Below are 23170 nucleotides of genomic sequence, written 5' to 3' on the forward strand. Positions count from 1 at the left end.
TATCTATTAGAGGTAAAGAAGTTCAAACAAAAGGGAAGAAAATCTCCCATGCTGCATCAGTAGGATCACCGGTGGCCTGCAGAACGCTTCCTCTACAATCCAACAGTCAAACTAATAATCTAGAAGCTTCAAAAACCAAACTAGGCGGCCGTCAAGACACAATCTACTCTAAAAATGTGAGATCTGCAACGTAAAGGAAAAAGACTTCAGAAACTGTCCTGGCACTTGACATCCTATAACAAATAATCAAAACTTCATAAAAACCTCAAATAGATTATTTTTCTTAAATAAAAGCTTTGAGGACCTTAACACATTAAAAAACACTTGGAACAAGCTCCTGAACCATAAATAAAGTTTGAGATCAGAACTAATACTTCTAACACCATGGTAGTCTATCATTCTTCGCTTTCCATGTCAATAACGTTATATGCAACTTTGGATGAACCTTCATCTACTACATTTTGATAATTAATATCTTCTCAATCATCTACATACATTTTAACAAAACAATGACTATGTATAAATTTGAAACAAATAATACAATAAAGAATAGTATGAAAGAAAGTAAAATAATTACCTTCAAGAACAAATCCATACTTCCAACTAAAGTCACATCCTCAAATAAAAGAAAATTCCTATATTTGTTAATGATATGAGAACCAATGCTAAATGCAGATTCACATGCAACGATAGTTATTGGAATGCTTATCCGGACTTTAGCCATTAAAACAAGATCAGAAAATCTTTGACGATTATTCTTCCACCATTTTAACACATCCATGTGCTCAAAAGATTCAAAATCTAGAGTTGATTAATCGAAATAATTGTCAAGTAGTGTCCTTCCATATTTGTTACTTAATTGAAGTTTGCACTCTTTTTATTAGTTAAATGGTTATTATTTCTTATTTGTGTTTTGGACTTAGTCCATATTTATTCTATTATTTGTATACATGATTTTCACTATATTAAACAGGGTATCTAGAGCTGGGTTATTTTGAGAAAAAAAAAATTTCATTTGTCTCTATCACTACATCCACCGCTACCAGTGACGTCATCGTCTACCACCGTCATCTACGGTTGGCACTATTGGAATTCCAATTTCGATTGCCGATCACACGATTTTGATCATCTCAGCCAAGTGATCATCATGCCATCAATAATGCCTTATCAAAGCTCCTATGCGCTCTCAGCGACTTTTAAAGTTGTGGGTCTGCTCTCTTTTTAGACAACAATTCAGAGTGTTGAAGTCACCCTTTTTCCTCTTTCAGGTTTGTTGTGTGTGGTCGACGTCCTGTATACTCTGAGACAGTTATTTAGAGCATCGATGTTGCTCTTTTTCCTTTTTTAGGTGTCTTGATGGGAGAATCTTGAATTTTTAAGGTTTCTTCTCATGTTCATCCATGACTTCTTTTGACCTCCTTTTTGTCACCTCTTGCAAATTGTCGTTAAAGATATATTGTTGACATCCAGTAAATAAAGTCATTATTGAAGAGTCACCACGACTACAAATAAATTAACAAAAACTATCTTTGTTACAGGAGAAAAAATATATGAACGGATCAAATGCAATAGTTAATAAAATAAAATTATGATTAATAAAATAATAATAAAATAAGTTAGTAATCGGTATAATGTAAAAGCAAGTAAGTGTAATGAAGTGAAGTAAATTAAAAATAAGCAACCTACATAAAAAAGGCTTGGTTTAGATTCAGACGAGGATGAAGAAAGGCTTGGTTTAGATTCAGACGAGGATGAAGATTGTCCATGTTTGAGCTTTTAACTTATGTTAGCAAACCTTTACTATTATATTCAATAAAACGCTTGTACAATTTTTCTTTGATTTTCTCCAATTTTAGCTCCAAAGTAGATCAAGTTTTTCAAAGCAAAAGGCAATGTTTCTAATTTCATTCTTGATTCTAAAATTGCACCAAAAATTGTCCTAAAAGCAAACACAACATTATATTCATTCCAATATTTTTCAAATTTGACTATCATCAATTCAATCACATCCTTAATTTCTTTGTCATCCTTCACATTGTAAAAAGTACAAATTAGAGGTAGATACTGATATCATAAAAAGACAATAAGAACCTACAAATTTTTTCAAATGAGAAGTACCATACTTTCTTCCACCACACACAAATATTTTGTTACAACCATTGCACTTTGCACTCTCTTTTCTATCCTTACCCACCCTAATCTTAGTAAAATACCTCCAACAATGAGTCGTGGTATCCTTAAACATGAAAACATGTGCTTAATACACTCAATTTCTACTATCACACTATACCTCAGCTCAGCGTGTGAAGGGGTGTGCTGCTGGAAGTCTCAAAGAGAGGCCCAATTATAATATAAGGTGCCTAATTCTGTGGGTTGAGTTAGGCTGAAACGGCTTTCTAATACTTAAACCCGGTTACGTTCCAACATATCATAACATTGCTCAAACAAAAGATATTCAGGAATCAGCAACCTTTGACAAGCATTAACATGTGCTTTTAGAAGTATTACAGCTTATTGACTTCAACTCACTTATGCAGATGTTCATTGAGGAAGTTATGGAACTTGTAGAGCTTAATTCCCCTCTCACCTTGCAGTTAACCCTCCTGTGCACGTTTTAAGAAACCCCTAATCCAAACAGCAGAGAACAAACCCCTAATCTAAGAACAAAGAGATCCAATCACATAATGCAACAGAAAAACATAAACCCCGTTCCTAATATTGCGCTTATAATCAGCAGTGTCAAAAGCTCCAACCACAGGGAGAAAGACGCCGTTGCAGAGACAAACCTGATGTTTTGTTGCTGTGCTGGTCTGAGAATTTGGCTGCTGTGAGGGTCAGAGACAAACGGGAATGCTTTCACTATTGAGGGTTGGAAAACGGACTAAATGAATAAGGTTAAACGAAGGCAACTTCCTGCATTCCATCATTCATCATTTCCAGAACGGAAGGTTTTGATGGGATGAGAGAAGAAATTTGATGAAGTTACGAAATTTTTATGGTGGGCCATGAATAGGAGATGATCTGAAGAAAGAGACTGAAAGGATGGGCATTACTGTTTCAGTGGGATTCCAAATTAAATGCAGAGGTTAAGTTAAGGAGAGTGGAGATAGGGTTGAGACAGGTAGGTAGGTGGAAGTGAACAGAATGAATATCATGGGTCAATTTTTGTACATGACCACACTGCATGTCATTATGCATATAGTCATATACAATGATGGTACGTTTAATATCACATGGGCATCTCAGTATTTAGCAAACCAAGTCTATGAAAGAACAATAATGCTGACACACAAACAGCAGCAGATGTGCACCATATGGAAAGGACAAACACTCTGGAGAATTGCAGCTGCTATAAACATGTGACAACTCTGTTACAAATTCATTTTACTACATCCTTTAACCTCAAGCAAACTAGGTAAAGAGTTTCATCTTTTGAGTTTTGATTATCCTAGTTCAAAGATACTTTCACAGGGTTAAGATTTTCATTTCCACATTTGTAATTATTCTTTTTGAAACTTAGACATCATTAAATTGAGTTGTACTTATGTAATATATCTTTTTGATACATACCATTTGTTATTTAATTGGATCTGATTTCTGACATTCAATAACTTTATTGTGAATTCCAAAACTCACCGTAAAAAGGCCATTATTCTCATATGAAACTTTTGAGAACAATCTTGTACTCGTGCGTATGTGTTTGTAGTGGTGATAATGTCAATTGGCCAACCTAATTTTCAGGGCAAAGAATCTGAATACTGCTTCAGTTTTTGCGTACAGTTCACTTTTTCGAATTTCTTCCATCGTGGCACAAAAGTGTTATCAATGATTACACATTTTTATGTAATTGTCACGAAAGAAAAAATTGGTAGAAGAAAATCAATACAGCCGTGTAGATTGATTTGATATTGATTTAGTTAGACTAAGAAACTCTCAACAATCTTACATTGGTTGAATGGTTTTGTTACCTAGTCATACTACTAAATCTTACATCAGGTAAACAATTAGTACTCAACAATTTTTCACTTGCTTTTCTGTTCTGGTTTTCCTGCTACATGCTATATACATAATAAGACTTTTAAACGCAAATTCAGTCTCAGACAATTCAATAACTTTAAGATGTCAACATCTTTTTATTACCTTTTTATTTGTTTTTTCACTTTTCTTTATCCTGGTTTTCCATTCTACATTCCCTATTACTGCTAAAGTAAATGTTTCATAAAGTCTGAAGGCACGAGAACCGATTAACAGCGCCACCACATGCAAAGAAAAAGTAAGCATGCAGATAAACACTACAAAGGTTCAGCTTTAAAGAACTCTACCAAAACCATCAATAACTTTCACTTAACATTTCAGAATATGTAAATACCATAGCACAGGCTGGCCAGCATGTCACATTTTCGACCCTTTTTTCAATAGCCAAATAAGAATTTTTCTTATGCACACTCATTCACTCTTGTCTGACAAAGGGAGAGGAGCTTATGTCTGTTGTGCTGTAAAATGAATCCTCAGGTGGACCATAGAAATTTTCCTCCTTCTCTTCATCCCATTTGAGGACCTCTTTTATGTACTTGAATGCCTCATCAACAGTGACTCGTTCCCTTGCCCTGGCTTGTGCCACAAAGAGTTTTTTCCCTGTGAGGGATGCATAAAGGTCCTTGAATTTCATAGCAACATAGAAGTAGGCCTGATGGGCCAGTGACTGGTTATTATGGTATGCACGCACGGGACAAAAATCACTGAACCATTCACATGTATTTAGGGACACCCTGCTGATCTTTTCCTCAAAGATATCATACTTGTTAAGGACCAGAACCAAAGGGGTGTCTTTGAAGCAAGGGTGTCTCACCATCGTCTCGAAAAGCTCCTTGCTTTGTACCATCTTGTTTTGAACAAGTGTTCCACTGCCATTACTGTCTGGGGAAAGCCACAACTGATCATAGTCACTTAGGGAAACGCAAAACACCACAGCTCGAACATCTTCAAACATTTCAACCCACTTGCAGCCCTCATTAAGGCCCTTGGCATTCACTCTTATGAGTTGATACCTAAGACAAAAAAAGAATGATTTATAGTCTGAGTTTACTTTCTGTTCTTTTTGAGTGAGGTGTGTGAAGTTGGAAGCAAAGCAACAACAAACAATTGGTTGGAGTCGATTACATGATTCAAACAATGTCATGAGTAAACAACTTTTCTGACATCATTCTAGAAATCACTCAGTGATCTTAGGATAAATAACATCACTAGAACTTTGATCTTTAACTGACTGAATGACAATGTATGATTTATGTAACTGATCTCAGTAAATGAGACAATACTTTGTTGTTATATTCTAGATATCTCTTAACAGGAATTCAAAGAGAATGAATATAGCTTACTTAGTCAGTGGTGGCAGCTGAGCATCGAGATTATCTGAGTAAGTATCAGACTTAGCGACACGGTCATCAAGTGAAAACTCCATGAAAGCCAAACCATTTCCCTGAGTGACTCCTTCTGCATATACTATGTCCCTTTCAGAAGGTTCGTATTCATTGCTAGATATCTCCACAGCCTGAAGGAAGCAAGAGTTCATCATCTAGCTATACATACCAATACCATCAAATTTCTTGAAGCTGAAAAGCATACCATTCTAGCAAAGTAACAATCATTTGTAATTATCATACATATATAATGGACTTAATTTATAATAACACCAATAAATGTTAACAATCAGGATAAACAATGACCAGGCAAACCCAAGTACAGATGACTTTAAACTTTTCTTCGTTCAAAAATTTTCCTCCCAACAAATTCTAATATACAAATTGCAAAGATATTGCACTGACATAAATACGTGAAGACACAACAGGCAAACCAATAGCATATTTCCTTATATGGATAAAAAGAGTTGGGAATATTACACCTCCTCTCAGAACATACACTAGCAAAAAATGGCATGAAAAAGAACAGATGGCTAAGGGAAGATTTGGTAAACATCAGATAACTTTAACAGAACAAAAGGGCTCGGTTTCATGGATGACATTTAAGCAATTACCCGGCTTAAGAAGTACTCAGCAACATCAGGAAGAAAGTGAAGCTCATCTTTTCTTTTGAAGGTTTCTTGTATGGCAGGATCTTTCCATACTTCTTCAACTAATGGTGCATATTCACGTGTGGCGGCAGGGAAGAAGGCATCTAAATCCCCAGTGGCTATAATATCCAGGAGCCAGTCAGAGAAATGTTTTAGCCTTGGGTTGAGGGAATAGATGCATTCACTAGTACTACTTTCACCATTGCTACCTGAATAGAGATCAAAATCAGGTTATATTCTGGAAGCATTACGATGCCATAACATGATTACATAAAAGTTGGCCACGAGATTCAACTTTGATACAGATCTATACACAAACAGCATATTTGCAGCAGCTTTCTGCAAATATTTTGTTCCACCCAAATTCAGTTGCCTGTTCCACCCAAAATAGATTTAAAATTCAATGTCTTCACTTTATGCAACGAAGGTTCTTAGTATTCAGGTAAATTTTGTTCATCCCCGTAAAATGCTGGGGCACTAAGTTCTTAAATAATAGTTGTAGAAACTTATTAATTTTGGATTTCCCTTTGCATAGCAAAATGATAATTTGATCACACAGAAAGTGTACCTGGAAATTGAAATTAAGAAAAGGAAAGGTTCACACAGAATTTCAGTTGCTCAATTTACCTAGCAATCCTATATTTCCCCAAAATATAGCGAAATCAATGATAAAATATTCAGGTTTCAACAACAAAAAAACTAAAATTTAGAACTACTGTATCCTATCAATCTAATGAACCCAGCCATGCAGAAGAGCGTAAGTTCCACCATCCATGATCAGGGTCAGGGAGCCTAAGAAATGCAGAGAGCTTAACCAATTCCAGAACAAATGAAGTGTATAGGTTCTACTGGATGTAGTTGATGATGACATATTAAATGAATGTATTTTTCATATGCTGTTTCCTGTAAGATAAACAGCAAACACATGAAGTGGGAACTTGAAAACTAAATTACCATAGAATGAAATATTACTTGTTTCCATAGTTTGACCAGGAGAAGCTTGTCCATTCATTCTAGAAACAGCCTCCTCTTCAAATCGCTCTCTCCCGTCAAGTAAAATACTAAGATATTTATACATGTTACTCTGGATCATCAGTTTAACATCCTGCAGCTCTTCAGCAGAAAACTTGTTCCCATACAAAAACTTGGCCTGCTCAGCAATTGCAAGAGTGCCACAGGAGAATCAAGTTACTAGAGAATCAGTAACAAACACTACTACCCAAAAATGTTTTTTTTTTTAAATTTTTTATTTCAATTAGAGTAAATGAAGAGATTACAAAATCTTTTACTCAGTCTCATGCCAACTCCATCCCACCCTTCCATCTACCAATAAAAGAATTCAATAAAGTGGGGAGAAGGAAGAAGAGAAAAAAAATTACTAGAAGAAAAGTAAGTTATCAATCAAGTTCATATACATCTTTGCTACTGTTGATTTGAAACAACTCAGTTGCTTATTTCAGACATATTTACCACAAGCATGGGTCTAAACATTGGAATAAAAGACATACCTGCTTAAATATAGTGCTAGTACCAGATCCTTGTATTCCAAGAAGAAGAAGCTTCTGAGTTTTTTTCTGTTCCAGATAAATAGGAACTGTGGTATAGTGACTAGTTTCATCCTTTAGCCCATGAGGCTGACCATGGGGAAAGGGTAGAGAGAATAAGGCACATATGAATCTTGTTGAGGCCTGTCAATGAAAAAGTAAACAGATCTTTCATTCATATTCTGCATGCTCCTACAACATCAAATGTTCCCACCAAGAAATATTTAGTTGGCAAATACCTTCTCCCAAATGTTTCCTCTGATATTATTTTGACCTTCCTCCTCATAACGACCATCATCATAAACCCAAAAGTGTGTATCACGAGGACACTGCACATTTGCCAGCTGAAAAATCAAAGAAAAAGGTTAATCCATCAACTCTAGTAATACCATAATCCCATGATAATATGATAATGATACAGATAATTCAAAAATTAAAAGAGGTCCTCATGATACATTTACTGGTTGTGAATATTTTACTATAGTCCTTATGGATCATCCAGAGATTAGAAAGGTCTTCAAGCAAAGTAGTAAGTGTATTTACTAGCTGACATGTTTTATTATTATCTTTCCACAGCTATTATGTAAGAATATTCTATCATTTTCAAAATCCTCTCAGCTTTGGAAAACAGGTGCAGCCAGTTGTTCATATCTTAAACAATCTGATGGCACATCCCAGTGTTTCCATTTTCTCTTCCACCTCTGGCATTGCAGATAAATTTAGTAACTGTAAGTGGTTAAAATTTAGTAAAGATAAACACTTACTTTGAGTACCCTCAGTTCAAGTTTTGTGATCTCTCGACCATTCATGTAAACCTCGGTGTTTCCGTTACTAGCATTGAGGCTAAGTTTCCCAGTGAAATTTAGATTTGAACTTATGATTCTGTCAGGTTTTTCCCCTTCCTATTAAATAAATAAAGACAGAAGTTAGTTCGCATTATCCAATGACCAATTGAAATATATTCCTTTGATAAGTTAACATGAACTTAAAACTAAAACTTTTAAAAATGCTAGAAAAAATGGAAATATGACATATAGTTTCAGTTAACATGTGAATTTGAAAACATAATTTATGACACTCCATCCCATACCAAATGGAAAGATAATAATTTGTACAAGGGAAAATTGAAGCAGAAATATTCTCAGTAATAAAGCATGAATCCATCACCTTTCCCCAGAGACCAGATTCTTTGTCATACCAATATCTACCAGGTTTCAGTTTACGTGGAGGTAGCAGGCATCCAAGTAATTCGGCCATCTCATCCGGCTTCAGGGGCAATCCATTGACGATAAGCTGCTCCGGCCGAAGCTGATTAGCAGAACATTCTTTCTCTGCTTTCATAATTTGCTTGACTTCTAGAGGACTTAACAATCTGGACAACACCCTTGAATATTTACCTAGTTTTAGACGCTTTGATTCATCAATTGGTTGACCAATGCATGTTACACATTTGCGTCCTTCAGGCATTGATCCCATTGCCCTTAGCACACAGTTGCTGCAGTACTTGGCATTACACACTATGCAAGACTCCTTAGTTTCCCACTTCCCTTTTCCACACCTATAACAAACTCTTATTTTCTTTTTCTTCCTTTCCTTCAAAACTCCAACATATTCTGAATAAACTGGCTTCACAACCTCCACTTCTTTCCTCTGAGATCTATCAACAGTATTAAAAGTGACAACCGGTGCTCTCTTCACTTCATTAACCAACGGCTGTGGAGGATTATGAACTGAGGCAGGTGAAGCAGATGGTGAAGCGGAAGAAAGATCTGGGTTTTGTAAGACAGAAACCACAGAATCTGAGCTTCCTGACACCCTCGGACTTTGATTAGGAGAACTTGTTATACCGGCAATACGAGACACTGGCAGAGGGATTGGCTCAATCACCATAGACCCCACATGAGTATTTGATCTTTGTGATCCAGAGAGTGGCTCAGCAGTGGGAATTGCTCTTGAGTTTCCATCAAGAGGCTCAACTTTTGGCAATTCGTATGAAACTGGTGGACCAACATATTCCATAGCTATGGAGTAATCAAGATTAGAAGCATCATCAGGTATGGAAGCACCAGGAGGAAGCATCTTCTTCATTAATTCCCTCCAACTCTCTTCTCTATTTTGATCCATATTCTTCGTATTCACAAACTCAGACACCCCTTAAACTTCAAACCATAAGTTCCTCAATCTTCAGCTTCAGATATTAGTACTGTAACTGTAAGTTACTCTCTAAAACAACAAATCAAAGATCTTGTAACTAGATAGAAATCAACATATATCTTCAGGAAAAAAGTTGAATTATGTTACAGTGTAAAGGGGTTTTAGGAGTTTTGTTTTGGCAAAAATAGAATGAGTCACAGGCATGGCCCATCAAGCAGCCGCAATCAAACGTTGAAACTTGAAAGCCTTCATAGTTGAACGGATTCATTTTGTATTAAAAAAACGAGAAAGGAAAGTATGCTAAACAAAAATAAAATGGAATGAAATTAAACCAAATTCAACTTATTTTATCTCAGCATGACAACAGACAAAATCACAGAAAACACATGAAAAGGTGAAATATTCACAGTAAAAAAAATAGACAAAAACAAGAACCGAACGTGAAAGCCGTTCAACTTTATCAAGCTTAGAAGTTAGTAGGAAAAGAAGATGGAAGAACGGGTCACAAGTTTTATGTTCTTCAGAGTGTTGAAAAACAACAGAGTCAAACCACTAGCTAATAAATGTCCCCCCGAAGAAAACCAACTTAGAAACAGACTCAAATGCTGGAATTTTCAGGCAAGGATAAATAAAAAGAAAAGCCAAAAAAAGAGAAGGTGAAAAAAACATCACTTTCAAACTTTATAGTGAGAGAAAGGAAGTGGGGGAGAGTTTATAGTTTAGAGAGAGAAAGAGGGGACGATGAGAATGTACCTGAGTAAAGGGACACAATGAAAGCGAATCCGATCTTTAAATCTAAGGTGCTCTTGCTTTTGAGCTCGAAGAGCCAAAAGACAGAGCTTTCTCAAAAGCCACCACCACCATTGATGAAGGAAAGGAGGAAAAGATAGAAAGGGAAAGGTGAGGCTCAGAAAGTAAGAAGTAGAAGCTGGAGCAGTAGAAACAGAAGCAGAACCAGAAGAAGATGAGGGTGAAACTCAGTGGGTCCCACTTACCACCCCATTGCCAAATTGTAATAATCTCACTCTGTATCTCTTTGTGTTCTTCTCATATGCCATGTTAGATCTCTCCACTTATTCTTTATTCAAACAAGGTGGCATGCTTTACAAATAATCATAATACTTAAATACATAATTAAAAATCATGAAAACTATCATTATACATTTAGTAAAAAGACATTTAAGCATCTAAAAATTCAAAAATATTAATATATATTATTACTAAAAGTATAATATTTAAGGGATAAATAAGTAAAGTTGAGTTTTTTAATGAAGATGGTTTATGGGCAATTAGTGTGTGTGTGGATGCATAAGATATGATGTTTGTTCTTAATTAAAACAAAAAACTGGTCGTGTTGTGATGAGGAAGACAACGAACTCGTGGGGCTGTTGTCAGACCCTACATTCCCCACGCGCCTACTTCTCACTCACTGCCATTGCATCACATAGATATTTTTCTACTTTAACTCTGTTGTGTTGTTGTGTCGTATAAGAGGTTATTCTGATTTTTTATTCATCCAATTTCTTGGAGTTGTGTTAATTTTTAGAATATACGACAAGGTATAAGTTAGATTAAGATTTGAGATCTGGTTCAGGTTTAAGGTATCTAGAAAATGAAAATAAGAACAAATTATGAGTTTCTTTATATATAAATTGAAACCAGGAATAAAAAAACTGACTTTATACACCGATATTATAAATTAATCAAGCATGAGTTAATTTTAATTAATGAATATTTTATCTGTTTTCTATAAACTTAACTCACTTCACATTGGAAAGGAGTTTCGGTAATAATTTAGTCAGGCATAATCTGATAATGGTTACATTAAACTGATTATATTGAGAAATAAAAAAGAAATATAACTTACGGTTTAAAAGTAACTTTGCATATGATAATAATTTCCTTGATTCTTTTGTCTGGAGTCTTAAACATTTTAAAATGGTATATGTATGGTATAAATGAGTTTTTAAAAATAAAAAAACTGAGAAAATAAAATGTATTTTCTATTTTTATTTAATCATAAATTATTATATACAATAAAAATGAATTTTAATAATAGTTTTTAAATTGTATACAAATATTATTTTGAATCAGTTAACATTGTAAGGTAATTCACACTAAATATTAAGTATGAATAATTGGAAAGGGTTTGAGTAGACCTCTATCAAGCACGCGCCACAGGTAGTGAGTGTGAATGGATCTTACTATTCATTTATTGATGTTTCAAAACTTTGAATTTGTTGACAATGTCAAAATGAAGGCATATGCCACCTAACCTCATGGCAATCTTATCACCAGGGATAAAAAATATAAATAATGTCTTTTACAGGAATAAAAAATTAGCAACTGCTTATTAATTGAAAAAATAGTGTAATTTATAATACACTCAAGAAATAATTTTAATTCAATAAATATAATAATAAAATAATTATTTGAAAATAGAGAATTTGAGGAATTGTAACAATATACTTATTATTTAAACTTAAAGCTTAAATTGTTTTTGTGTGGATTACAATTTATTTTGGCTTCTTTCCGTAAAAATGGATTAAACATTAATAGACAGTTGAGAGTCCTAACTTGCTTGTAAAAAGAAAGACCATCCATTAACCTTTTTATATTTTATATTTTCAATATATATATATATATATATATATATATATATATTAAAATAGACACATTTAATCAATAAAATATTATTTTTAATTTTAAATTTATGAATTAACTTTTTAATTAAATAAATTATAAGGAATATTATATTTATATGGTAGATCTTCTTATTTTAAAACTTTTGTATCTTCAAATGATATAATAAAATAATTTAAATATATTACTTTTAACAAAAATACAAGTTGGTAAGTAAGAGTGAACCAATAGGTTAAAGATATTAATTTATCCAGCTAAATTAAAAATATTTGATGGTTGTAAAGTAAATCAATATTCTAAAATTTACAGTCAAATTGAGGTACTTGAATTATTTTTTTAAGTAGAAAAAAGTCATATCTTAACTATGAATCATAACTTTTAATCTAATTGTAAATATTCGACTCAAGAATTGATATTTCGAATCAAGGTCACAAGTTATTAATTAATTCATTATCTTTCACATTTGCCATTCCTATCTTTCAAATTTGAATATTAATATATAAGTTAAAAATATACTATAAAAATTATATTTAAGTAAAAATGGAATACGTAAAAATATAAATAAAAAGATAAAAAATAGTTGTACAAAACGTTAATTGTTTAATGTTTAGATAACAAAATTAATGAAGGTAAAAGATTAATTCTGTAGTATTTTTCTGTCCTTCTTTAGACTAAAGTAAAGTAAAAAATAATGAAAGTAATCTTTACAACGAAAGAATAAAGTGGATGATTGATTAGAAAAATATTGCACGCTTGAAAGTTGAGGAACCTTGTCTTTAAATGGACATGCTTCGTAACAGTGCATACTGTAGTTTCCCACACCGTAAAAAGTGTCTTCACTTTAATCTCAGTGTAATCATCAGATCTAATGCATGATTATTCATTTACACCAACTAAGGGTGCACAATTATGTTAATTTCCCTAACCTTCTCAAAGAATGTTTATGGTAAATAAAGGCTTAAGTAATTTTATATTTATGATTAGAGAAACCTAGGTTTGACCATAAGGAATTCTTTTGTAGTTGAAATTATATGTGGAGACACATACTTAGAAAAATCGACGCTAACCAAATGCTTATTTACAATATTACTAGTTGTACGTAACGACTTTTATATATATACATATATAATAGTACGAAAAATTATAAATATAGACCAAAAGTATAGTTGTTGAAATATTAATTATGTTTTTATTATAGTATTAACTGTTTTAATTAATTAATTTAAGTTGAATTTAACATCATAACATTTTTTTTTGCAAGTATTTATGATTGGTTGATGAGTAAAATTATCTTAGTATGAAAAGGATAACATTGAAGTATGAAGATCAGAATTTTTTTTTAAGCGAATGTTTAACCCTACACTTGAAACACTAGTTAATTACGTTATTTAAACAAAATTACACTTAAACGTTACTAAAATAGTAATTAGAGGTTACTAAAATAGTAATTAGAGAATATGAGTTTTATCTAATAATCCATATAGGTAAAAGGTTTATTAAATGTACTATCACTAACAAAAAAAAAAAATGCTTTTTACGTCTAGTATTTTTGTCTTTTCACTAATATAACAAACACAAAATCAACCTAGCTTTTAAAAATAATAGGGAAGAAGAAGTTTTCCACTAAATCACAAACCATAGTGGAAGAAATCGAAAAAGGGGGTGAAAATAAAATAGAATTGAGGACTATATATATATATAAGTCAGACATAAAATTTGATTTTTACATTTCACACCCTTTAATTAAATGTAAATTTATATTTGGTCCGCTACTTATTAGATGTAAATTTATGTATGATAAAAAGGGTTAGACATAAAAATCAAATTTTACATTTTATCTACAAGCATTATATTTAAATTTTGATAAATTATTTACAAAAATATTATCACGCATTTTTTATATATAATATCTTTTGATTAAACGTAAGTTGAGTGACATAATACACTTGTTTATGAACATTTCAAAATGAAATTTTAACTTCTCATTTCTTAATATTTATAAAATTAAATATCTTTTTAAATATTTTCTTAAACGTTAATGTGACTTTGTAGATACTTCTCTGTAAAACAATACTAAAGACCAAAATAACATCAAAAGATAAAAGATTCAGTTGAAGATATAAAAGTATATTAGTGTTTTAATAGGATTACTTTAGCATTGTAAGAGCATCTTCCAATCTTTAATCAAAACATTATTCATAGTTCAAATATCTATTTTAACTAACAAAATTAAAATGTGTTAGTCAAAATGATCAACATTAATAACAATGGAGGTTGAGGGAGGAAAATAACAAAAATTAACATAGTTAATTTTAGTTGAGCATGCTTTGTTTTTAAATTTAATATCGGTGAGAATTATGTCAATAAATATAATAAAGAACAACAAACTAATAATTTTGACAATAGAGATCACCATTGAAACTTCACAAATTTAAATATATTATTTTTATAACCATAACATTAAAATGGATTTACACTATTGTTTGTATTTTTCATCATCACATTTAGTCTTTTATACTATATTCATACTTAGTGAATGTAATTATGTAAATTCTTAGAGATAAAATTTTAAATTTGATTAACACAAACAAGTATTTAATTATGCTTTTCTCGCAACTAAAGTTAACTTAATTTTTTTTTCTGTTTATTCATTGAATTAAAACTGTTCAAAAAATAAGTAAAAGAATATCATACCTCATTCTAGTTAAACACATTTTGTTTCAAATTTAGATTGAACCCTGAAACCTTACAATCATATAAGCTACACAGCTTTTTATGTTTATATATTTTTACTTTTCAATCAAAATGCATTATAAGAGGAAATAAAATGTTAAATATCTATGACTTGCCTTAACTTTTTCTATGTACATAACATATATATAATAAAAGTCAATAAGGTTTGAAGAGAGAAAGTTGCCTTGGACCGCTATTGCACACATTAAAGTTAGTCAAAGAATAATATATATATATATATATATATATATATATATATATATATATATATATATATATATATATATATATATATATATATATATATATATATATAATGTATATATTATATGGAGATCTTTCCTAGGAATTCACGTGTAAGTCTATGGAAACGTTTCAGAAACCATGTGAGTTCTTAGTCGTTATTAGGAATGCATAGGTTTGGAATACTGTGTCATTGTTAAGTATGCAATTGTAAGCTGAGTTCAAAGCGAAATAGTTATTTATCTTTTTTTCTCTAAATTATTATGTATTTTTTGTTTTTTCTTTTTTATTCAAATTTTGTTTAATTTCTGTCCTCTTCTGTTAGAATGTTATGAATTTAGTTTTTTATGATAATGTTATTAGGATTTTTTTATATATATGTCACATCCCAAATACATTTAAGACACTTGAATAATTACAATTGTGATGTTAAAAACAAATTGTTGATAAAATTAGGATTTAGTTTTCTTAAGACATTTATGTTAGAATTAGTGAAGATGAGAATAGCTGTAATTTCTAAAGTTCGCATTTAAACACAATGGTTTCATTAACAAAATCGTAATTTATTAAAGTGAGGTAGTTTGTAAATTGGTTTTACTTTTTGTGTAATGTTGAGTGCGTTTAGGATTATGGTAGTTTGATTTTGAATAGTGATTTATAATATATGTTTCAAAATCGTGATTTATAATATATGTTTCAAAATAGGTTTCATGTCATTTTTCATGGACAAGTTCTAAAAGAATGTGGTTAAAAGAATCTATCTTCATTGATGTTCATATTTCGAAGCATTGAGAATAGTTAAAGAGTTCAAATGTGGTGGCGGTGTAGAACTTTGGTGGAAGGGTTCAAAATAAACATTACACAACTCCAAACGACTTTGACACCAAGGTTTGAGTGTTTGTACATGTGTTTAGAGGATTGTAAGGAGGGATTCTTGGGTGGTTACAGGCCCTTCATTGGTGTTGACGGTTGTCATCTAAAGACATTCTATGGTGGTTAATTATAGGGGTGGACATAGTTCATCAAACTGAACTTGAACTGCAGTTAACTGTATTATTTTATACTTAAAAAAACTAAACTGTTTTTACTAAAAACAAATTAAATTATTTCACAGTTCAAATTAAAAAAACTGAAACTTAATAATTTTAGTATGGTTAACTAGTTAACTAGTTAACACATGTTTCTCTTCATCCTTTCTCCATCAGAATCTTTCTCTTTACCACCACTGCTCCTCACACATATTTTGTCGTTGCCCTCTTCCTTCCTACCGCTGCCCATCCTGTTGTCGCTCATCCCGCCGTCACCCATCCCGCCATCGCCCATCCTGCCATCGCCCATCCTGCCATTGCCCATCTCTCTCGATTAGCCCTTTAGGGTTTCCTCATCGGCTCTCTTTTCGCTCCAGCGTCAATTTACATTAAATAGACACCTTTGGCTTCTTACCACAAACCGATCTCAAGGTTTCCAAGCACGTTAGCTTTGATACCCCTCAAAAGCCCGACTCAGTCATTGCTTTCTTCAACAGAAATGGATTCACCCACGCTCACATCAACAAAATCGTCAAAAGCATACCCAACATACTCATATGCAACGTTGACGAGAGGCTTTCGCCAAAGTTCCAATTTTTATGCTCAAAAGGTGCTTCTGCTTCTGATATCGTTCGCCTCGTTAATAGGTGCCCCAAAATCCTTGTATCCACCCTCAAGAACAACGTGATCCCTTCCTTCAAATTGGTGAGAAGGTTTCTCGAATCTGACCAGAAAACCATTGATTATGTTTTCTGTAGACCTTTCCTTCGATATAATGTTGGAGTGCAGAATGTGGACATGTTGCTTGATGTTGGAGTCAAGGACTCCGACATCGGCTATTTGTTCAGAGGGAGACCTTCTATATTCTTGTCTACTAACTTGAGGGAGACTATTGATGAAGTTAAGGAAATGGGGTTTGACCCTTCCAAGATAAAGGTTTGAGAGAGAAGAATGTCAAGTTGTATACCCCGTTTGGTGTTTCTGAAGAGTTGTTTCTTAAAAGTTTTGTGATGCGTTTTAAGGAGGAATCGTCTCAACTGTTAAAGCTTTATCAGAGCAAAAAATGTTTCCAAGAAAACAGGGAGGACAGTGTAGAATCTGCCAGTTAGCAAGTGGATTACTTAAGAGAACAAATTTAACCATGTTGTTATCATCTCATCGAAGTACTTTTGTTAATCTTGTCGAAGTAGCAATTGATTTAACTGAGATGTTCCATTTTACCGGGTTGAAACTTTGTTTATTTATCATATATTCTTCAACTTACATTACAGTAGTGATGTAGTCAATTGCTATCCTTTATAAATGACTGAAGAAACAAGGACAAATTCTTTATGGAATGCTCATTGCATAATGTTGTTGTTCCCTTGGTAAGAAATATATATTTTTGTATTTTGATGGTGAATCATTTACATTAAATAAAGTATTAACATGCACATGCAGATGTTATGGTGGAAAGAGAATCGAGAAGATTGAAAGAAGACAATGGGTAATTTGATTTGATGAATTATTATATTGAAGAGTTTTGTGAGTTGTTTCTGCATCGTTAGCTCAAAGTCGCATAAATTGGCCACTGCATTTGTGTGTTTCCATTACTGAACGTGAAAGGGAAACATATGAAGAAGAGTGTTTTTGATTCAAACTGAAACTATATTGCAGTATGAGTGAACTAAAAAATAGTTCAGTTCAGTTACTCTGAACTATTTTTTAGTTCAGTGCAATTTTGTTGAAATAGTTTATAGTTATCTATAGATTTTAATAGTGCAGTACACTATAGGGCAGTTTCCCCACCCCTAGTTAATTATTAGTTGCATAGGTAGAGACCCTATTCACTAATATTTCCCACTATGATGAATGGATTAGGTCATACATCATGAGTATGTCTACAACACTAAGAGAAAAAGTAAAAACATATCCTGAAATTGTTATGCCTAAACCAAGAAAAAGGCTTGATATGGAAGTTAAAAAAGAGTGGGAATTGGATTCCTGTGTGGATAGGGGATGCTAAGTTTGAGGTCACTAAGGAGTTCACAATGGAAAAGTTTGTTGTGGATCTAACTAGCCATAGTTACAATTGTTATTTTTGAATTTCAGTGGACATACCTTGTAAACATGTTGTGGCTATAATTCATTACAAAATAAAAAAACCCTAAAGATTATGTTCATCCATATTACAAGAGAGATGCCTGTCAAGCTTGTTATTATGAGCGTCAAATTATCTCAATCAATGAACAACAATTATGACCTAAAGGTAATTGTCCACAACTACTTCCACCCATTTATAAAACACCACTTGGGAGGCCTAAGAAGATACGAAGAAGGGAAGCTGATGAATATGTCAATCATTAAGAAATGTTAAAAGAAAAATATTATTATGAAGTATAATAGGTGTAATCAATATGGACATAATATTAGAAGTTGTAGAAAGGGGATGAAAACTATAAAGGTACAATATCATCTTACGTTTTTTTGAAGTTTTTTTTATTGATACAATATTGAATATAATTATTATACCCTAGTGATAGACTATAATTTCAATTGGAAGTGGATGTAGCAACTCTGCAGAACCATCAAACTAGAGGTCAGTTAAAGGAGGAAGACCCATACCCATGGTTGCACCAAGTAACGAACCAACACCAACAATAACATTATTCAATTATAAGGTTGTAAGGAAAGCATTATTCAATTTAATGTTGTTATGGACCACTTATATGATATCCTACCAATACCATTAATTCAATTCATAATATTGTATTTGATTGAATGTTGTTATGGACCACTTGTATGACCTAAAAAAATAATGAAATTACATAAAGCCATGTGAAATGCCCATCAAGCTCTCAACATGTCTTTTGGACCTCTGAACATGTCTTGTCAACCTTTTAACATGTCTTGCCGACCTCTCAAGATGTCTTATAAACCTCTGAACATGTCTTTCCAATCTTAGTATGTCTTGTTGACCTCTCAACATTTCTTCCATACCTTTGAACATGTCCTTCTGAGCTTTCAACATGTCTTGTCAACCTTTCAAGATGTCTTCTAGACTTCTCAACATGTCTTGTCGACCTCTCAACATGTCTTGCAAACCTTTGACTTCTCAACCTCTCAACTTATCTTGTCAACCTCTCATTGCTACCTCAATTAAGTGGAATGCTTGGATACATAAATTTGAATAAAAGATTTTAAATGCTTAATTTGTATAACATGCTTAATTAATATAACATAACATCACTAACATTTTACGACATCACTCTTTTGGAAAAAAACCACCAAACTAAAGTACCAACATTTTATAACATCATTGGTACAAGCCAAAACTATCATATTACTTTACACTAATCAATATTACAATACTAATTACAATTAACCTTTTAAAAAAACAAAACAAAAAGGAAATTTTTTAATGCCCAACAAATAGTGCTGTTAAAACAGGTAACTCGGCTCGACCCACCACGAGTTGTCACTTAGTGAGTCAACCCAACTCGACTCACTTATTACTGAGCCAAAAAATTCGAATCCAGCCTGACCCACCACAGGTTAAATGGGTTGACCTACTGGCTCACTTAATTACAAGTTTTTTTTTAATCCAAAAAAATTACATTTTTTTGTAATTCAAATCTAAATAAATTTCACTCTAAAATGATGTTAAACTCCAAAGACAATTAAAAATTAAAAAAAAAAACCATACAATCCAAGTGTAATCCAAAAGCAAACACAACAAACGAACAAATAAGTTTCTAATATTGAATGGATAAATCCATAATAGTTTGCTCTCTTAAAACATCCTTTTCTATATCCCCATCTATAATACAATAAAACAAGTGTTAACCAATAATATTGAACACAAAGTCATAAATAATTAAATTAAATTAGGTGGATTGATGAGTCAATCCGACTCACCACGGGTTCAACCCGGGTGAGTCGGGTTTTAAGTGAGCCGAGTTGAAAATTGGCCCATATAAAAAAAATAACATTTTTTTCAAACCTAACTCAGTCCAAATTTGTGGTGGACCGGGTTGGCCTGCGGATTCTAACTCATTTTGACAGCACTACCAACAAAAAAATTAGCATAATTTTTTCAACTTTTCTATGTTGCTGTAATTTCCTCTTCAACTTCTCATTCTTCTTTGTTAGGTTTACTACAACTTTTTCCTTTTTAAAACAAACTTAATCTTCTTCATTTTTTCTTTGTACAATAGCTTCAATTTCATATTCTCCTTCATCAACCCTTTTAGAGTAGTTACAATGTGTACTGGTCTGCGATAAAAATTACAAATCATTAATAAAAACTTCATCAATATAACTAATGTATATTTTCACTTACTCTATAATTTCTAATTTTCCAAAATAATCTTTCTTTTATTCTTTAAAGTATTGCCTTCAATAACAACAATATTTCCCCACACCCACAAACTTTTGATGCTAATTGTGAAGACGATCCACATGTTTGTGACATTCTTGAACCAATGCTCCTCCATGCTAAATCGTGATTTGGTTGATCAAACCTTTGTGTTTGAACGCAAACTTTAGAAATCCCTGTGTTTGAATGCAAACTCGATAAATCACAACTAGGGATGACAACGGGTCGGGTCGGGAACATATAAAGTGATACCCGAACCCGACCCGCATATAAAAATTGTACCCGTTACCCGTTTCGCTACCCGCCGGATACCCGCATAAAAAAAACCAGCAGATTTTTCACTACCCGCGGATACCCGTTTTTTAATAGTTTGTGCATTATTATCCAAGTTAAGGTGCAGGAAGAAAAATAAGGAAATAATAAAAATAATAAGCAGATAAGAACATATGAAAAAAAATTGATGGCCTGGCCCATTTACTCTCTTTTATATCAGAAACCACTAGGGTTTCTTCTTCTCAAACAAAGGGAAGCAGCCTAATGGCCACCACCCCCTCCTCTGACAACCCTGCACTCTTTATGACCTTCCACCACCACTCATTTTGTTAGCCACTATCTCATATTTCTCATCACCACCACCACCACCTTCTTCATCCTCTTCATGCTTTCCGGCCGCACCATCAGCGACGCTACCGTGCTTTCCAGCTTCACCGCTATTGCCACGCCCTCTACTTTGCTCTTCTCCCTGTACAGCGCGGAACAAATAACCACTCATTTTGTTCGCCACTATCTCATATTTCCCATCACCACCACCACCACCTTCTTTATCCTCTTCATGCTTTCCGGCCGCACGATCAGCGACGCACCGTGCTTTCCAGCTTCACCGCCGTTGCCACGCCCTCTACTTTGCTCTTCTCCCTGTACAGCGCGTCTAGCTGGTGGAAATAAGGGCACATTTTCGAATCTTTCAATCTCCGTTTGTTGCTTTCCTCCACTTTTTTGAAGTACTTGTTGATGTTCTCCCACTTCTCTTTGCACCTTTTCGCGTTTCGATTGTACCTGAGCTTCCACATCGAGGATGAGATCTCCTCCCATAGAGGACCCTTTGGTCCGTTCTGTTGATATTCTTCATCCAGGTTCGTTCGGAGCGGCAGAAGGCGGCCAACTCGGTGAGAAATAGGGGCTAGCTTTCTTATTCTGATTTGAAGAAAAAACCCTAAGAAGGGATCCTTAATCTAATTTGAAAAAAAAAAACCCTAAAAGGGATTTGGGCTGGGCCCAACAGATTGAACAGAAAAAAAACCTAATTGAAAAATTAGAAAAACAAAATTAAAGGATAAACTTGTAATTTCATTTTTCTAACAAGTAGCGGATACCTGCGGGTATGAATAGTGTGATACCCGAACTCGACCCGTTAACAAGCAGATATTAAAATACCCGCTATTTGCGGGTATCTCTTACCTGCGAGCACTAAATAGTCATAGCAGATTTTATAGATACCCGCAGGTACGAGTTTTTTTGCCATCCCTAATCACAACTCTTCTCCTCTTTGTTAATTCTGAAATAATTTCCTTAAAGTAGTTAAACTCTAATTTCAACAACTATGAGCTTTTTTTTTTATACTCTAATTTCAATAACTATCAACTTTTTTTTTATGTCGCAATTGTAACTGTAACAGGTATCTTAAATGAGTTGGGATGGGAACGTGACACGTTGTTTGTTACTTAAAAAAAACTAACGGTATTAATAATTGATGACTAAATTTTTTTACATTACTGAAATGGAAAATGAAAATAGAACAAAATTTAAAAGAGGGAAAAAGAAGCGTGTTAGAGAAAATAAATAATTAACTGTTATTTTAATATCATGTAAAAAGGTAAGTACATGTTAACCAGAAAATTTTTAAAATTAATGTTTAGATAAACCTTTAAGTATAAACTATTTCATCACGTTAATGAAAAAATTATGGTTAGAAAGAACAAGAATTTTAAATGGGAAAAAGAAGTGAAAACCTAACTTTTCACCGTAATCAATAAATTCCACACTCAAGTTGAAAACATTTCACTCCACATGGGAGTGGACCCAGAGGAATATTAATTAAGTTTACTAAAACCACTTTACCCAACTTTCAATTGTTAATTGTATATGGGAGTTAGAGGAAGTAGTTTTCTTTAATGCATTAAATACTACTTTAGTTTATAAGAAAAAAATAGATACCGTATAAGGTTATGTCTTTTTGTTTACATCTAAGGCCATGTTTGATTTGCCCTTTTATAATGCACACCTATGTTTGGTTTTAAATCAAGTAGAAAAATAACTAGAATTGCTTTAAAAAACTTAAATTTTGAAAAATAAGCTTCAATTTCAAACTTTACCACAAATCTACACTAAAAAAACTACA

General features: G+C 32.9%; 2 protein-coding genes and 1 pseudogene across 4 annotated transcripts; 1 reads left to right on the top strand and 2 right to left on the bottom strand.

Moving 5' to 3' along the window:
- Positions 1-380: 380 nt before the first annotated feature.
- On the bottom strand, positions 381-2160 carry LOC148192144 (zinc finger BED domain-containing protein DAYSLEEPER-like; annotated as a pseudogene).
- A 2101-nt stretch (positions 2161-4261) lies between these two features.
- XLG3 (extra-large GTP-binding protein 3) lies at positions 4262-10839 on the bottom strand. 3 transcript variants are annotated; one of them, XM_088100437.1, is made up of 9 exons: positions 10522-10839; positions 8782-9802; positions 8379-8516; positions 7854-7958; positions 7579-7758; positions 7025-7220; positions 6035-6279; positions 5379-5551; positions 4262-5048 (listed from the first exon to the last, which is right to left on the bottom strand). In XM_088100437.1, exons 2-9 carry the CDS (start codon positions 9736-9738, stop codon positions 4451-4453), a joined length of 2592 nt encoding a protein of 863 aa, XP_087956563.1. In that variant the 5' UTR covers positions 9739-9802; positions 10522-10839; the 3' UTR covers positions 4262-4450. The 3 variants fall into 3 exon arrangements, with proteins under 3 accessions (XP_087956563.1, XP_047156938.2, XP_047156939.2); XM_047300982.2 differs by having other exon boundaries at positions 8782-9837; XM_047300983.2 differs by having other exon boundaries at positions 7043-7220; positions 8782-9837; positions 10522-10836.
- A 5452-nt stretch (positions 10840-16291) lies between these two features.
- LOC148192145 (uncharacterized) lies at positions 16292-17357 on the top strand. Its single transcript, XM_088100018.1, has 2 exons — positions 16292-16355; positions 16813-17357. Exons 1-2 carry the CDS (start codon positions 16292-16294, stop codon positions 17355-17357), a joined length of 609 nt encoding a protein of 202 aa, XP_087956144.1.
- The last annotated feature ends 5813 nt before the right edge of the window (positions 17358-23170 follow it).

The sequence above is a fragment of the Vigna umbellata genome, chromosome 10 (genome assembly GCF_029865625.1).
Source record: "Vigna umbellata cultivar VRB3 chromosome 10, Vumbellata_1.0, whole genome shotgun sequence".
In the NCBI taxonomy this organism is placed as follows: domain Eukaryota; kingdom Viridiplantae; phylum Streptophyta; class Magnoliopsida; order Fabales; family Fabaceae; genus Vigna; species Vigna umbellata.

Coding starts and splice junctions, on each gene's coding strand:
- XLG3 (XM_088100437.1), bottom strand. CDS start 9,738: ATGGATCAAAATAGAGAAGAGAGTTGGAGGGAATTAATGAAGAAGATG. Junction 7,759..7,853: donor GAGGAAACATTTGGGAGAAG/GTATTTGCCAAC, acceptor TTTCATTGACAG/GCCTCAACAAGATTCATATG. Junction 7,221..7,578: donor CTAGCACTATATTTAAGCAG/GTATGTCTTTTA, acceptor ATTGCTGAGCAG/GCCAAGTTTTTGTATGGGAA.
- LOC148192145 (XM_088100018.1), top strand. CDS start 16,292: ATGTGTTTAGAGGATTGTAAGGAGGGATTCTTGGGTGGTTACAGGCCC. Junction 16,356..16,812: donor GCCCTTCATTGGTGTTGACG/GTTGTCATCTAA, acceptor TACATTAAATAG/ACACCTTTGGCTTCTTACCA.